Source organism: Canis lupus, chromosome 26 (assembly GCF_003254725.2).
Source record: "Canis lupus dingo isolate Sandy chromosome 26, ASM325472v2, whole genome shotgun sequence".
NCBI classification, from domain to species: Eukaryota; Metazoa; Chordata; class Mammalia; order Carnivora; family Canidae; genus Canis; species Canis lupus.
Genome location: NC_064268.1, coordinates 10,205,553 through 10,221,306, shown reverse-complemented (window position 1 = coordinate 10,221,306; position 15,754 = coordinate 10,205,553). Strand labels below are relative to the sequence as shown.

The following is a 15,754-nucleotide window of genomic DNA, read 5'->3' as shown; positions in this document are numbered from 1 at the left end:
AAGATGGTTAGTATTAGAAACATGGCTTCATGCCTGATACAGAGGTTAGGTGTTTTGTCTTTTTCCTCCTGATGGACATTGTTCATCTCAGTAAGCCCACATGTGCTGGGTGAGGGTCTTGTATGTGCCTTTGCTTGTTCACTTTCTTCTTTCCCCTTCACTCCTTTCTCTGCCTCCCTTGTTGTCTTCCTTCTGCCCATTTTCCACTTCATTCCACATTTATTATTTTATTTTATTTTATTTTATTTTATTTTATTTATTTTATTTATTTTATTTTCATTCCACATTTATTAAGTAACTTTGAGTTAGACTCAGAATTAGGTGTTGGGATATAAAAGTAAATGTGAGATGATCCCTGCCCTTTTAAATATAACTAATTATCTGAAATTCTTACTAAGGAAAAGTTACTAAGGAAATTTTAGCAAGTACTATTTCTCTAAAGCATTTTTTGTTTTGTTTTGTTTTTAAAGATTTTATTTATTTATTCATGAGAAACAGAGACAGAGATGTAGAGACACAGGCAGAGGGAGAAGCAGGCTCCATGCAGGGAGCCCGACATGGGACTTGATCCCCAGTCTCCAGGATCATGCCCTGGGCTGAAGGCCGCACTAAACCGCTGAGCCACCCAGACTGCCCTAAAGCATTGTTTTAAATAAATGTTTGATAAAACATACATGCTTAGCAGATCCAGATACTTTTGGCCTGTTTTTATCTCACATGGCCCATTGTAGAATTTTTATATTTTTGTCCTGTAATTTTCACCTGTTAGAAATACCTGTTTTATTTTGACCAGGAAACCTATTGAATTCTGATTTTGGAATAATAGCATCGGTGAGGAACTGATAGAATTCATCGGAAGTTATATGTTGCACTAATGAAACTTTCTTCCCTCTCATGTCCAGGTGTGCCAGATGGTGCCAATGCCAGCCAATCATCTCCCTGTTGGCAGCACCCTGAGCACTGTGCACCTTTCTTCAGATGGTACTTACTTCTACTGGATCTGGTCCCCTGCCAGTCTGAATGAGAAAACACCTAAGGGACATTCTGTCTTCATGGACATTTTTGAGCTTGTGGTGAGATTCACTTTCTCATTTTGTGGTGTTGCAAGAAATTTCCATTGGGCTTCTTTTTGTATTGGTTTACAAAGGACCTGAAAAAGTTGGAGTATGTACAGTGTGTTTACTTTTGCCTCAGAATTGGTTATTCTTTTGGATTTCTTTGAAGGTTTTGTTTGGTGTTGTATGACAGAGACAGAGCCAAGCTTTCTGAAGGTTAATCTGGCAACAGAGTGCAGATAATAATAGTTGATGTGTAGGCAGTGGTTTTTTTTTTTTTTTAATTTTTATTTATTTATGATAGTCACACAGAGAGAGAGAGAGAGGCAGAGACACAGGCTCCATGCACCGGGAGCCCGACGTGGGACTCGATCCCGGGTCTCCAGGATCGCACCCTGGGCCAAAGGCAGGTGCCAAACCGCTGCGCCACCCAGGGATCCCAGGCAGTGGGGTTTTTAAGTAGAAATGCTTGTGGGGCTTTTTGGAAACATGGAGCTAAAACGCAGTGGCAAGATTGGGGCTATTGTACACATTGGGAGTCTCTGATAGTGAAGACGATTAAAATCATGTGAACGCATTCATTCAGTGGATACTAGCTGAATGCCTACTGTGAGTCAGGCCGTGTTGCCTTTAGGTGGTAGGACTACAGTGATGGGCAAGGTGAGCAGGATCCTTGCTCTAATGGAGCTTGTGTTCTGCCTAGTGGGTGGGTTGGGCTGGTAGTGGTCGAGTGATAAAAAATTAACCATGAACAAGTGAGCAAGTAAGTGGATAATTTTAAGTAGTGAAGGAAAAGTAGTAGTTAACCAGATGAAGAAGTTGGGGAGTGGGGGAGAATCAAATATTCTAGGAGGAAGAGACCATAGGTGCAAAGGCTCTGTGGCAGGAGCAAGCATGTGTATTTTAGGAAATGACAATGGGCCTGGGTGGCTAGAATGTAGAGGGGAGAGCTTAGTGTAAGAGAGGAGGAACCATGGTAGTCTAGAATTGCACTTGTCTACTGCAGTGTAGCCCATAGCCACATACTGCTATTTAAATTTAAATTAGAATTAAATAAAATTAAAACTTTAGTTGCTCATTCACATTAGCCATGCTTTAGGGGTTCAGTAGCCACATATGACTGGATTTGTTTTTTCTTTTTTTCTATAAGGAAGAAAATAAACCTGTATATTTTATTTAACATTCATTCTTAAGTTACAGTTATGCCTAAACAATCCGCATCTAATTAAAGAAACCTTAGTATAATCCTTAAAAAAAAAAACACATTTACATTTAGAAACATCTTCTACACTTATGAATAAATTACATGCCTGATATACATTAACCAATAAAGAATACCAATATGAGAATTCAGGACATTTATTTTTCTGTGTGGAGATTTAACTACTGTACAACACACACACACACACACAAAACAAACTCACAAAACAATGGTGTGTAATAGGTAGTGAGAGACACTTAAAATAAGCATATTGAAAATACCTACAAACAGGCTTTTTTTTTTTTTTTTTTTTAGGCAACAAAATATTTTCAGTCCTTGACACCTTCTCACACTCACGTAGCACCACAGATGCAAGGACTTACAGTAAACGTATACAACCTCATGCTTAAAACCTAAAGCATGACTGAATAGAATTTATACATTATGATCTATTAAGTATGCAGTACATACTTCTAATGTTTTATACATTAAATTACCCTGCAGCATTTTGAAATTTTAACATTTATGCAAAACAACTTTTGAAAGACTTATGAAACAATTTTTCAAGGATTACCTCCAGGCTGTTTACACAGGCATTGGTTTGGTTAAGAGGGAGAACGGCAGCAGCCTCAAGGTTCATACTGAATGAAAATGGTGTCTGTGCATGTCAATCCATGTAAAAAGTACATATATACATAGATGGCACAAAGATTTGTGCAGTTGGAATCACCAGTGCAAATGCATGCATTTGAGGTACTTATTTTTTCCATGGTCAGGTATAATTATGCACAGATATGATTGGATTTGTATTGAACATCAGAGATCTAGACCATTTCCATTGTTGAAGATCAAGTTCTGTTGGACAGTGCTGGTCTAGATAGTATTTGTAGAGGCCTATAAAAGAAGAAATTGCCCCAAACCAATATGTGACAAAACCTTTTTTAGTGATGTAATTTACAGCCTCCTTCTGGGAAGAAATTCGCATTCCTAGGAAAAAAATAAACACTGAAGTAATTTTTGAATACATTTTAGTAGGGTTTAAATTTGTGCTGGGAAGTTTATCAGCCAGTCAGCCATCAGTCAGGTGTCTAGTATTGTAAGGTACATTCTCTTCTTTTTCTATCTAGTTTTCACAGTTTAAGCATCTTCTTCTTTTTTCTTTCTTTCTTTTTTTTTTTTTAATCATCTTCTTTAACAAAATGTTCCAGCTACAATGAGTCTTTGGTCTGCTAGAGATTGTACTATTTGAACATGTATTCCTAATTGTCAGAAAAGCTTGTTGTTTTTTAAAGACGTTATTTATTCATGAGAGACACACAGAGAGAGGCAGAGACATAGGCAGAGGGAGAAGCAGGCTCCCTCTGGGGAGCCTGATGTGGGACTCTGTCCCTGGACCCTGGGATCACAACCTGAGCCAAAGGCAGATGCTCAACCACTGAGCCACCCAGGTGCCCCTTGTTGTTGTTTTTAACAAATTTACCAGCTGGCTAAATGATTCAGGTCTTTATCCTAAGTATAGTGGGAAAACATTGAAGAATTTCCCCTTTCTCTTACATGCTTTTAAGTTAAAAGAAAAAACTATCAAAGAAATCCACAAACATGAACTAGAGCTTTAGGTAGCACATCTAGGTTTGTTTTTGTTTTTTTTTTTTAAGATTTTATTTTATTTATTTATTCATGAGAGACAGAGAGAGGTAGAGACACAGGCAGGGGGAAAGCAGGTTCTAAGGAGGGAGCCTGATGTGGGACCCGATCCCGGGATTGGGATCATGCCCTGAGTCAAAGGCAGACGCTCAACTGCTGAGCCATCCAGGTGCTCTGCACATCTAGGTTCATCATGGAAAGTGAGAAAGCCCCTCATGCTGGCCACAGGTTGTTCTCATATGTACTCATTTTAATGGTTTCCGGTTTTCATTCTTCTATTGGTTGTCTTCATTTCGCTAAGTAAAAAGCTTATTACTGTTTTTTTATTTGTGAACTCCATATATATATTTTTTCCTCTCTGAGATAGATGAGGATTTGGTCTAATCCTTCCTCTTTTCTTCCTCATAATATATTTATTCTTTTTAATTCCTCTTTTGGTTATCTTTGTAACTTGCAGTGAAACCTGTATTTCTTGTTCCTCAGCTCTAGGCTGCATCTCTTGTTCCTCGTCTTCAGAAGATGGAGATAGTGTCCCTTCCTGTCTTTCAGTGTGGGGCAAGCCTAGACTTGAAGTGCATATATATTTAGGGGAAATCCAAGAGGAAGAGAGATGAGTCACCCCTACCAACCTTGGAGAGTCCTGGGAATTCGAAGCATGAGGTGTGGTGTGGATGCATGGCAAGAGGGGCATAGGCTGAAAGTTAATAAAAAGAACTGTCTTCCCCTTTGCTGGTGTACACATCTGTGCTCAGATACTGGCTGCCCAGGCGAAAGACTATTTTATTTTCTGAAGAAACTGAATGACTGGAAAAAAGATCTCCGGGTACAGACACTGGGGTTCATTTAAGGAAAAGGTCTGCTGTCCTAGTGAATCACCCACAAGTGATGTCTTCCAGTAAGCAAGGCTTAACCGTGTGCACAGCATTCCTCATTAGGGCTGAACGTTTAAAAAACAGGAGATACACACACACACACACACACACACACACCCCAAAACACCCAGAAACAAAACAAAACAAAAAACCCCAACATAACAAAACCCCAAGCCTTGGAGAGGTATATGTGGAGGGGAAAATAAATAGATTATCAGTATTTTGCCAACTTTCTTTTTTTTTTTTTTAATTATTGAAGCCAGATGATGGGTGCGTGGGGAAGCTTGTTACTATTTTGGTGCACATTTAAAAAATACTGTGTTTTTTAAAAACTTTATTTATTTTTATTTATTTATTTTTAAAGATTTTATTTATTTATTCATGAGAGACACAGAGACAGAGAGAGAGAGGCAGAGACACAGGCAGAGGGAGAAGCAGGCTCCATGCAGGAAGCCCAACGTATGGGACTCGATCCCAGGTCTCCAGGATCATGTCCTGGGCTGAAGGCAGTGCTAAACCACTGAGCCACCCGGGCTGCCCCACTTTTTTTTTTTTTTTTTTTTTTTTTTTTTTAGATTTACTTATTTGTGATAGAGAGAGAGAGAGAGAGCAAGAGGCAGAGACACAGGAGGAGGGAGAAGCAGGCTCCATCCCGGGAGCCCGATGTGGGACTCGATCCCGGGACTCCAGGATCGCGCCCTGGGCCAAAGGCAGGCGCCAAACCGCTGAGCCACCCATTGATCCCCCCCCCTTTTTTTTTTAAATTTTTAAAATTTATTCATGAGAGAGAGAGGGGGGCAGAGACATAGAGGGAGAAGCAGGCTCCATGCAGGAAGCCCAATGCGGGACTTGATCCCAGTACTCTGTGATCATGCCCTGAGCCAAAGGTAGATGCTCAACCGCTGAGCCACCCAGGCATCCCCCCAAAAAGACTTTTTAAAGCAGACAACTAAGGATTTCTAAAACCAGTGAGGAGGGATCCCTGGGTGGCGCAGCGGTTTGGCGCCTGCCTTTGGCCCAGGGCACCATCCTGGAGACCCGGGATCGAATCCCACATCGGGCTCCTGGTGCGTGGAGCCTGCTTCTCCCTCTGCCTGTGTCTCTGCCTCTCTCTCTCTCTCTCTCTCTCTCTGTGACTATCATAAATAAATAAAAAATTAAAAAAAATAAAACCAATGAGGAAAGCCTCCAGTATAAAAATTAAAAATATAGCCAATAGGAGTAGAATATAACTTTGTAAACTCTATGTGAGATATGAGATTTTGCATTCATACAGTAGCACAGGAGGTCATGAGAAAAGATCAGAAAATGAACAAGAGCTCCTGGAAATTAAAACTATGGTTGTCAACATTTAAAAAAAATAAAAGAGTTAAAGATAAGAAATCTCCCAGAAAATAGAACAGAATAGAATAAAGAACAGTAAGTATGAGAGAAGAGATAAAAAATGTAAAGGAGCAATCCATCTAAAGTCATAGTAATAGGAGTTCCCAAAAGAGAACAGAAAGAAAAAGGACAGTGTGATCAAAGAAGGAATACAAGAAAAACATCAGACTAAAGGACCCTGGTGTCTTAGATTAGCAGGTATCTGACCTAGTGAATGAAAAATGCCCCACACTGTGGCGTATCATCTTGAAATTTCACAGGATCAGGGGTAAAGAGAAGGTTCTGAAGCTCTAGAGATAAAATCATGTACAAATGAGAAATAAGGAAGGCACCCTCCTATTCATTAGCATTATTGGATACACAGAGTCATGCTCTCAAAATTCTGAGGGAAACTGATTTCCAGCCCAGAAGTTAAGTCATCCAAAGGGTCCAATCAAGTGTGAAGACCACAAAGATATTTTTAGCCATATAGTTCTACGATCAAAAGCCCATCCCTGCCACGGAGGAAATAGAACAACTAAAATAGCCTCTGTCAGTGGCATAAAATGAAATGTTGGTGAAGGAACCTGCTCTAGATTAAATGAACAACCTTTGAATCATTTTTGGAGTCTGAATCAAACCATTATAAAGCATTATAGAGACAATTTGGAATTTGAAATTGAAATGAATATTAAATGAAACCAAGAGATTATTTTTAATTTGTTTTTAAAGTATGTGAATGGCATTGTGGTTCTATAAATTGTTCACATCTTTAGAGATGTGTAGTGAAATATTCAGAAGTGGAATTACTTGTCTGAGGTATACTTTAAAACGCTTAAGAAGAAAAAAGCGATAGGTAAAACTGGTATGGCAATATCTAGATTATAGTTGAATCTGGAAGGAGGTTCATTAGACTATTCTCTATTTTTGTACGTTTGAAATTTTTCATCAAATAAATTAAGCACCACCAGCCACTAGTTTAGCAGCTTCTAAGATGCTGACTTGGGAAACTAAACACAGATCTCTGGCCAACTGCCTATGGTACCTCTGTGGAATGGAACATTGAATAGCTATTAAAAAGTATGAGGCAGATGTGCATAGACCAAGTAGACTAATTTCCAAGTTACATTGTTTAGTACAAAAAGCTAGGTTCACAACACTGTATTCACTACCTGCTGTGTAATAAAAGTTAAGCCGGGGGTGGGGTGGGGCGGGGGTGAGCGTCAGGGGATTCCTTCTGCAATTGTCCTCCTGCATTAACAGCTTTCCTCTCAACGATCATTCACCACAGCATACAAATACATTGGAGGATATCCTGTCTTGTAGGTAAAACAAAATAAAAAACCTCCCTTGACCCGTACTCACCTCCACTCTCCTATCTTTGGCTTCCCTTTATAGCACTACTTTTGAAAGAGTTTATTACTGTTTCTATGTTCTGTCTTTCTGTTTGCTCTTGAGCCTGCTCCCATGGGTCTTGTATCGCACCCCATTCCACCAGAACAGCTAGCTCTTCCACATTTGCCAGTGTCTTGCACGTTACTGAGTTCAAGGTCGACCTTGTTGTCTTTTTACTTGACCTTTTAGCAGTATTTTCATGTGGCTTATCACTCCCCCATTCCTGAAACTGTTTCAATTGGCTTGTGGGACCTCTCACAGGGCTTCTGCCACTGGTTGTTCCTGCCCAGCCCCACCTTCCCTACCTCTCAACAAGTATGTGCTTCCGGACCTATTTCCAGGAGGCCTTCTCTTGCTGTCTGCTCTTCCCTCGTGGCTGGGCTCCTACAGTTATGGAGCTTTAAACACCTCAATGTACTGATGGTGCTCAAATCTGCTGCTCAGCCAGAATCTGTCCCTAGAGCTCTGGCTGCATATCGATGTGGGTGTTTATTTGTATGTGCACAGGATATGAGACTTTTTCAGTTGGAAGTCTGATCATCACTGCCAGATAAATACGCCCCTCCGCCATACTCCTGATTTTACCCCAGAATTGCTCTTCTGGAAGCTTTCCAATTTTAATTGATGGCATTTGTGTCCTTCAGGTGCTGGCCAGAGACCTTTAGTGCTACTCTTTTTTAAAAAAGATTATTTTATTTTATTTATTCACCAGAGACACAGAGAGAGGCAGAGACACAGGCAGAGGGAGAAGCAGACTCCTTGCAGAGAGCCCAATGTGGGACTCAATCCCAGGACTCCAGGATCATGCCCTGAGCTGAAGGCAGGTGCTAAACTGCTGAGCCACCCAGGCATCCCCCCCCCCCTTTTTTTTTTAAGATTTTATTTATTTATTCGTGAGACACACAGAGAGAAAGAGAGGCAGAGACACAGACAAAGGGAGAAGCAGGCTACCTGTGGGGAGCCCAGTGTGGGCCTCAATCCCTGGACCTCAGGATCAGGCCCTGGGCTGAAGGCAGTGCCAAACCACTGAGCCACCCGGGCTGCCCAAGGATCCCCTTTTAAAAAGATTTTATTTATTTGAGAGAGAGTATGAGCAGGGGGAGGTATAGAGAGGGAGAAGGAGAGAGACAAGCAGACTCTCTGTTGAGTGCAGAGCCCACCAAGGGACTCAGTCCCAGGACCTCTAGGATCATGACCTGAGCTGAAGTCAGATCTTAACTGACTGAGCCACCCAGGTGCCCAAGACTTTTAGTGTCACTCTTGAGTCCTTTTTTCCCTCCCAAATTCCGTGTCTAAGTCAGCAAGTACTGTCTGCTGAACCTTCAAGGGGCCCCCTCTTCACCTGCCACTGTCTGCAACTATAGCTCTGTAATGCCACTCTAGCCACAGCTGGCCTCCTTGCTCACCTGCTAACACACCAAGTGTGCTCCCACCTCGACGCTATCATGCTGGGCTGTCCTCTCACAGATAACCATGTGGCTTATTCTCACTTTTTTTAGATCTCTGTTCAAATAAGCACCTTATTAGAAAGATCTTTCTTATATTCTATAGAAAACATTTTATATGTGGGGTGCTTGGGTGGCTCAGTTGGTTAAACATCCAACTCTTGATTTTAGCTCAGGTCATGGTCTCAGGGTCATGGGATCAAACCCTGTGTGGGGCTCTGCATGCTGAGCTCCAGGTCTGCTTGAGATTCTCTCTCCCTCTACCCCCTCCCTTCCCCACTCACACACGTGTTCCTTCTCTAAATAAATAAAACATTTTCTATGAAATAAAATCCTATCCCTTCTTATCCATTTTACCCTGCTTTATTTTTCTTTATAACTCATTACTATCCATTTATTTGCTTATCTGTTGACTTTCCTTGGCCTAGAATGCTCTAGGAGGGCAGGGATTTTCGTCTCTTTCGTTACCTGCTATGTCCCCCGCACTTGGAACAATGCTTGGCACACAGTAGGTGTTTACAAAATATTTGTTGGATGAATGGAATATCAGAAATTGGTTGCCTTGGGGCGCCTGGGTGGCTTAGTCCATTAAACATCCGACTTTGGCTCAGGTCATGGTTCTGGGGGTCCTGGGATTGAGCCCCATGTCGGGCTAGACACTCAGCAGTGAGTCTTCCTGTCTCTCTCTCTCTGCCCCTCCCCCTTCTTGTACTCCCTCTCTCAGATAAAATCTTAAAAAAAAAAATTAGTTGCCCCTAGCAAGACTTGCTTTCTATCATCTTTTTGTTTTAAAAGCTTAAAAATGGGCTTAAAATTTTTAAGTGAATTTTTAGTGATCTTTATGCTAAGATCAAGAGTTTCGTGCTCCACTGACTGAGCCAGCCAGGCACCCAAGTAAATTTTTATAAAAAGGAGAACTTGGTTAATAGCATTGAATTCTGTAAAGAAGTCAAGATTGAAGCTGAAAGAAGTTGTTGAATGGAGAATATGGAGGCAATGGGTGGTAGCCTTAGCAGGAGCAGTTGTGGGGGTTTGGAGAAGTGAAGGCAAGTGGAATTGGTTGAGTATGGTGAAGAGGGTAACATGAGAAGAACAGCTAGTTCTCTCCAGAGGTTTGTCATTAAAAAAAAAAAGAAGAGAAAGGAGAGAGAGATAGTGAAGTAGACTGTGGAGAGGCTGAAGTATTTTTAACTTTGTTTTTGAAATTTTGTTTTATTTATTTATTTTTTAAGATTTTATTTATTCATGAGAGATACAGAGAGAGAGAGAGAGAGAGAGGCAGAGACATAGGCAGAGGGAGAAGCAGACTCCATGCAGGGAGCCTGATGTGGGACTCAATCCCGGGACTCCGGGATCATGTCTCTGAGCCACGCAGGTGTCCCTGTTTTTGAAATTTTAAATTATTGAATGGATAATAAAGACACTTTCTTCAAAATTGACAAATCACAGGTCTTAGCCATAGCCCTCTGATGAACTGCCTTGGCCAAACCAGACAAAAAAAGCTTATAAAATGAGGGATTTCCAGTAGATGATTCAAAGTGTTCCAGCCCTGAAACTCTCCTTCACCCCCCAGCTTTATTGAAGTATTGCTGTCAAATAAAATATAATTTTAAGGTGATGATTTGACATATGTATATATTGTGAAATGATTACCATAATCCAGTTAGCATCCATCACCTCATATGTTTACCACATTTGTGTCTGCGTGTATGGTAACATTTAAGATAGGCTCTTAGTAACTAACATCTAAGTATATAGTGTGATTAACTATATGTAGTCACCATGCTATATGTTAGATCCCCAGAACTTAATTCATTTTCTAATTGAAAATTTGTACTCTTTGACCAACATTTCCCATCTCTCCCACCCAAAGCCCCTGGCAACTACAATTTTTTGTTTCTATGAGTTTCTTTTTTGTTTTTATCTTCCAGTGTGAGATCATTACAATATTTGTCTTTCTCAGTCTGATTTATGCACTTAGTATAATACTCTGAAGGCTCATCCATGTAGTCACAAATGGCAGGATTTCCTTTTTTAAAGGGCTGAATACTAAAATTCTTTATTTTTCTGATTCATGAAAAATTTTGGTTTCTAAATAGTATAAATATTTGCTACTTAGATGTGGCTAATGATAATTATTGAGAAGAATTAGGTTTACTATGAATTATTATTTCACCCAGATACTTGCAAGTACTGATAAATTTCTCTACAAATTTAGTGATGGTTACATTGTTTTGAATATTTTATTTTTAAAAATAGCCTATTAACATAGTTATAAGATTCAAATGCTACGAAAGTCTCTGACCTACCTGCCTCCTAATTCATTTTCTCTCCCAAGAGGCAAATAATGTTAATACTTTCTCCTGTATTCTTCCTAATATTAACACGTACAAATACACATGTATATTTTTTCCTTTTCTGTTCTTACACAAATGGTAATTTGTTATGTTTTTTTAAAAGTAAGCTCTATGCCATTGTGGGGCTCGAACTCATGACCCTGAGATCAAAAGTCACATGCTCTACCAACTGAGCCTGCCAGGCGCCACTCTCCTCCTTTAAAATTTTTTTAAGTAACTCTACGCCCAGTATGGGCATTGAACTCACAACCCTGAGGTCAAGAGTCCCATGTTATACACATTCTGTGCCTCATGCAAATAAGTAGTGAGAGGGTGGTGATTGGTAAGGTCAGATAGGTAAGCCAGGCCATTTCATGTAGGGCCTTGCAAGGTATTTGGATTTTATTCCATTGGACATGGGGAACTCTTAGAGAGTATTGAGCAGGAACTGGTTTTAATAGTTCACATTAGCTTTTGGGTCAAGAATAAAGCAGGATTTAAAGTTTTTAAAGAGACTAGACAGCTATAGAAGAGTCCATATATTTTATAATCAGGAGAGAAATATGTGTGTGTGTATATATAATTTTTTTGAGAAAGTATGAGTGCAGGCTGGGGGTAAGGGCAAAAGGAGAAAATGAATCTGAAGCAGAGTCCACTCCCATCGCCACCACACAGAGCTCAATTTGATGACCCTGTATGACTTGAGCTGAAGTCAAGAGTCAGGTGCTTGACCCAACTGAGCCACCCAGGTGCCCGAGAAATTAAATATTAAAAACCTATTTTTGGAACTTCAAATACCACCAGCTTCTGTCATTTTTAATGAAAAATCAGCTGAGTTTGACCTATAAAATAGATGTGTTGGTACTTAAGATTGAGGGAAAACTAAAGGATTGAAGTCTGGCTAAAATGAATAGATAATCAGAGCAGGATCTAACTGTGCTGGTCTCTCAAAATGATTTTTTTTAAAGATTTTATTTATTCACTTGACAGAGAGAGTGTACACAAGCAGGGTGAGCACAGAGGGAGAGGGAGAAGCAGGCTTCCCCGCTAAGCAGGGAGCCCAGTGTAGAGCTCAATCCCAGGACTTCAAAATGATTTCTTACTGGGCATCTGGGTGGCTTAGTTGGTTAAACGTCTGCCTTTGGCTCAGGCCATGATCCCAGAGTCCTGGGATCAACCCCTATGTCAGTCTCCCAGCTCAGTGTCTGCTGGGGGGTCTGCTTCTCCTCCCCTCACCCCCACCGATTGTGCTTTCAAATAAATCTTTTTTAAAAAAGGATTTCTTATTAACTCAGGTTGGAACAGATAAGTAATCATTATAGAAGGTAGACTATAGAAATATAATTTGGAGTACAACATAAAGGGAATATAGAGAATACCTAACCTGACTATTAATATGAAATAATCTCTGACTTTGGGGGTATTTCAGTTATCTTCTCAACAAACGACCTCAAAACTAAGTGACTCTGAGCAATAATGACTTAGAGGTTGACATGGCTCATTTGAGTGGTGGTTCTTCTCTATATGGGGAGGCTGAGATCACACCTGCACCTTCATTACAGCTTGATTGGGGCTGTAAGAGTCAAGACAGCCTCTAATTTTCCAGCTTTTTCAGAGCATAAGCACTCCTCAAGCCTTGCCTGCATCATGCTTTCTGATGGCCAAGCCCAGAGTCGGTATGCAAGGGAACTAAACCAGGGCATGACTCCAGGATGCATCATTCCCTGAGGTTCCCAGTGTAATAGCCTTGGAGTCTTAGGCTTTTGAAGTTAGAAGGCACTTAGATTATGGCCTTTAAGACTGTAGAATCACTGAACCTTCTATAACTTTTTCACCTTTTCAGAGCACCTTTTTTTACATCTTCTGTTTTGTTCTGAGCTCTTCCTGCCCCCACATATACATACTCTCTCCATAAATTGTTCTTCTCTCGAGATTCAGAGACCTTTTTACTGCTATTTTGTCCTCTTTGTGTCCCTTCTTAAACATATGGTTAGTATAGTAATGGACACTCTGTGTCCCTTCTATTTCCCCACAGGTTTATTATTTCCTTTAGATTATGATCTGGATGTCTGAGATGTCCTTCACTCATTGGTATTAATCCAGTACCTATATGACTTTCTTTGTCTGAATAGCAGGGTAACAGGCCTTTGTTTTAAAGGAGCTCATATTAGGGTGGGGAGTTTGTACCAAACAAGAACAAAACCATTTCAGCTAGTGATAAATAGAAGAGGTGAGAAAATAAAACAGGATGGTGTGATAGTGAGTGGGGCAGAGGTGAGGGTCTACTTTAGTTCACCTGACAGATCTGGTCTTTCTAAGGAAGGACATTGGAGCTGAGACCTGGATGATAAGCAGCCATCCATCCTGACGGATAGGGTGACTGACCATCCCAGTTTGCCTGGGGCTGAGATTTCTCAGGTCATGGAACTCTCACTGCTAAAACCAGGACAGGCCTGGGCAAACTGGAACAGTTTGTTAATCCAGGAAGAGGGAACAGCAAATCACAAGGCCTAGAGTTAGGGGGAAGCTTGGCATTTTGAAGGTGTGACAGAAGGCCAGTAGGGCTGTAAGTGAAAGTGTAGTAAGGGTGAGCAGAGGCAGGAGAGGCTGGGAGGTCTGTGGATGATGGGCCGTTTGGGCCCTAATGGTAGTTTGGGTTTTATCTTAAGTGTGTTGGGAAACCACTGCTGGGTTCTGAGACCAGAAGTTACATAGTTTTGTTTACTTTAGTGAATGATCATTGGCTGGTGTGCAGAGAGGATCATAGGAGTGCCGGGTAGAAACAGAAGGCCAGTTAAGGAAACAGGAGAAACAGTTAAGAGGCTGGGTCAGTCCTCAACTTATGAGGATGGTGGCCTGTGCTGGGTGTCTGCAAGGTGGGAAGCTTCTTGGCACTAACTCGCTGCTGCTTACTCCTTCTGGCTCTTTCCCTCCTTTCTAGATCAGTAGCTTTTGCATCCTGAAAAGCTTCTCTGCCAAGTAGAGGTTCCCAGATTTACCACTTGTGCACCAAACCACAGCCCTCTTTGCTTCCCCAGATGCTTTATCAGCTTCTTAGTATTTTCAAAGTACTTGAACACAATGGTATAGTTTTTTTAAGGTCTCCATTGATTTTTCTCATGGGACCAGATTGGGTAATGCTTTCAAATGCCAAGCTTAGAGTGATTGATTTTTATCTTGGATGCCTTTGAAGGGTTCTTCCTAGAGCTGTGGGACCTAAATATAGCTATACTTGGTAGGGGTTGCTCTAGCCAGAGGGTGGGGAGAGAACAACGTGGATGTGTTGCATTTTAGGCGACAGTAGGCCATTCGGGAGGAAATGCCGGGGAGTGGGAGGCAGTCAGGGAGGGTGGGACTGGATCTCAGTAGCAAGGACAAGTCTGTTTATAGGAACGTGGGAGTCACACCAAGAAGAGGTGGGATTGGATTCAAGCGGGAATGCTGGTTTGCTTATTCAGCAAGGCATTGAGTATTTATTGCTGTCTCCTGAGTGCTGAAGATGTTATGGTGAGCGAGGCAGGCAGAATCTGTTCTTGGGGAGCTGGCATTCAGTTGGGGGGAGAGGTAGAGGAGCCAACAATAAAGGAAGCAATGAGTTAGATGACTTTAGAGAGCAGTCAGTGCTGTGTGGGTAACAGAGCAGGGTGATGTGCTCTGGCTTGGGGAGGGGTGGAGGAGATTATTCTTTAGACTGGTGATCAGGAAGGTCTCTTTGAGGAGGTGGTATTGTACTTGAGACCTGAATGATTGGAAAGAGCTAGGCATGGAAGATCTGGGGACAGAGTGTTCCAGGCAGAAGTCTTAGGCACCAGAGGCTGGGTCTCATCCTAGGCAAGCTTCTGTTTAAGTAAGTGGGTATACGGACTTGTGTCAATTCTGCTCACTAGCAGAGTACCTTACACAGAGATAAATGTTCATATGAAAAAGACACAAACCAGGATTGTGTTCTGCTACCAAGACTGAGGAAAGAGAACCCCAAGAAGGCTAGCAACCATGGCTGCGCCCCCGTGGAAGATAAGGAAGAGGTAGATGGTTTTGGTTGCACTTAGACCATCAAGCAAGTTCACTGTTAGAGGGGGTGCAGTTAAGTCCCTCTAAAGAGGGAAGAAGTATGGCCAAGAAAATAGAACATTTTTGGATTCGCCAAGAAATCCTTTCTCTCATCACTTGTGAATGTATCATAAAAGTCTCCCCAACTCTGTGCAGCCCTCTTTGGGAACCTTTCCAAAGCTGTGCTTCTGAATTGCTTGCTTTCTCTTGCTGCTTCTCTGTTACCAACCTTTCACATTGGACTCCTTTGCTTTTTACTTGCCTTTCTGCCCCACAGTGGCAGGCCAGTCACACTTGCCTCTGCTGCTGGCACCAGTTTCTGAGGTTCCAACCAGATCCAGGAACTTGATTCTGGAACGGTGCTGGGAGATGCAGAAGCTGCATGCGATGTCAT

The 15,754-nt window shown here is 41.4% G+C and overlaps 1 protein-coding gene across 7 annotated transcripts in view; it reads left to right on the top strand.

The window, feature by feature from the left end:
- The window catches only part of HECTD4 (HECT domain E3 ubiquitin protein ligase 4), a 188,891-nt gene that overhangs the window by 64,369 nt on the left and 108,768 nt on the right, over positions 1-15,754 (top strand). For all 7 annotated transcript variants that reach the window (XM_035706730.2, XM_035706727.2, XM_025474006.3 and 4 more), the window contains exon 7: positions 903-1,073. In XM_035706730.2, the coding sequence (XP_035562623.1) occupies positions 903-1,073 (171 nt within the window). The remainder of the gene's footprint in view (positions 1-902; positions 1,074-15,754) is intronic.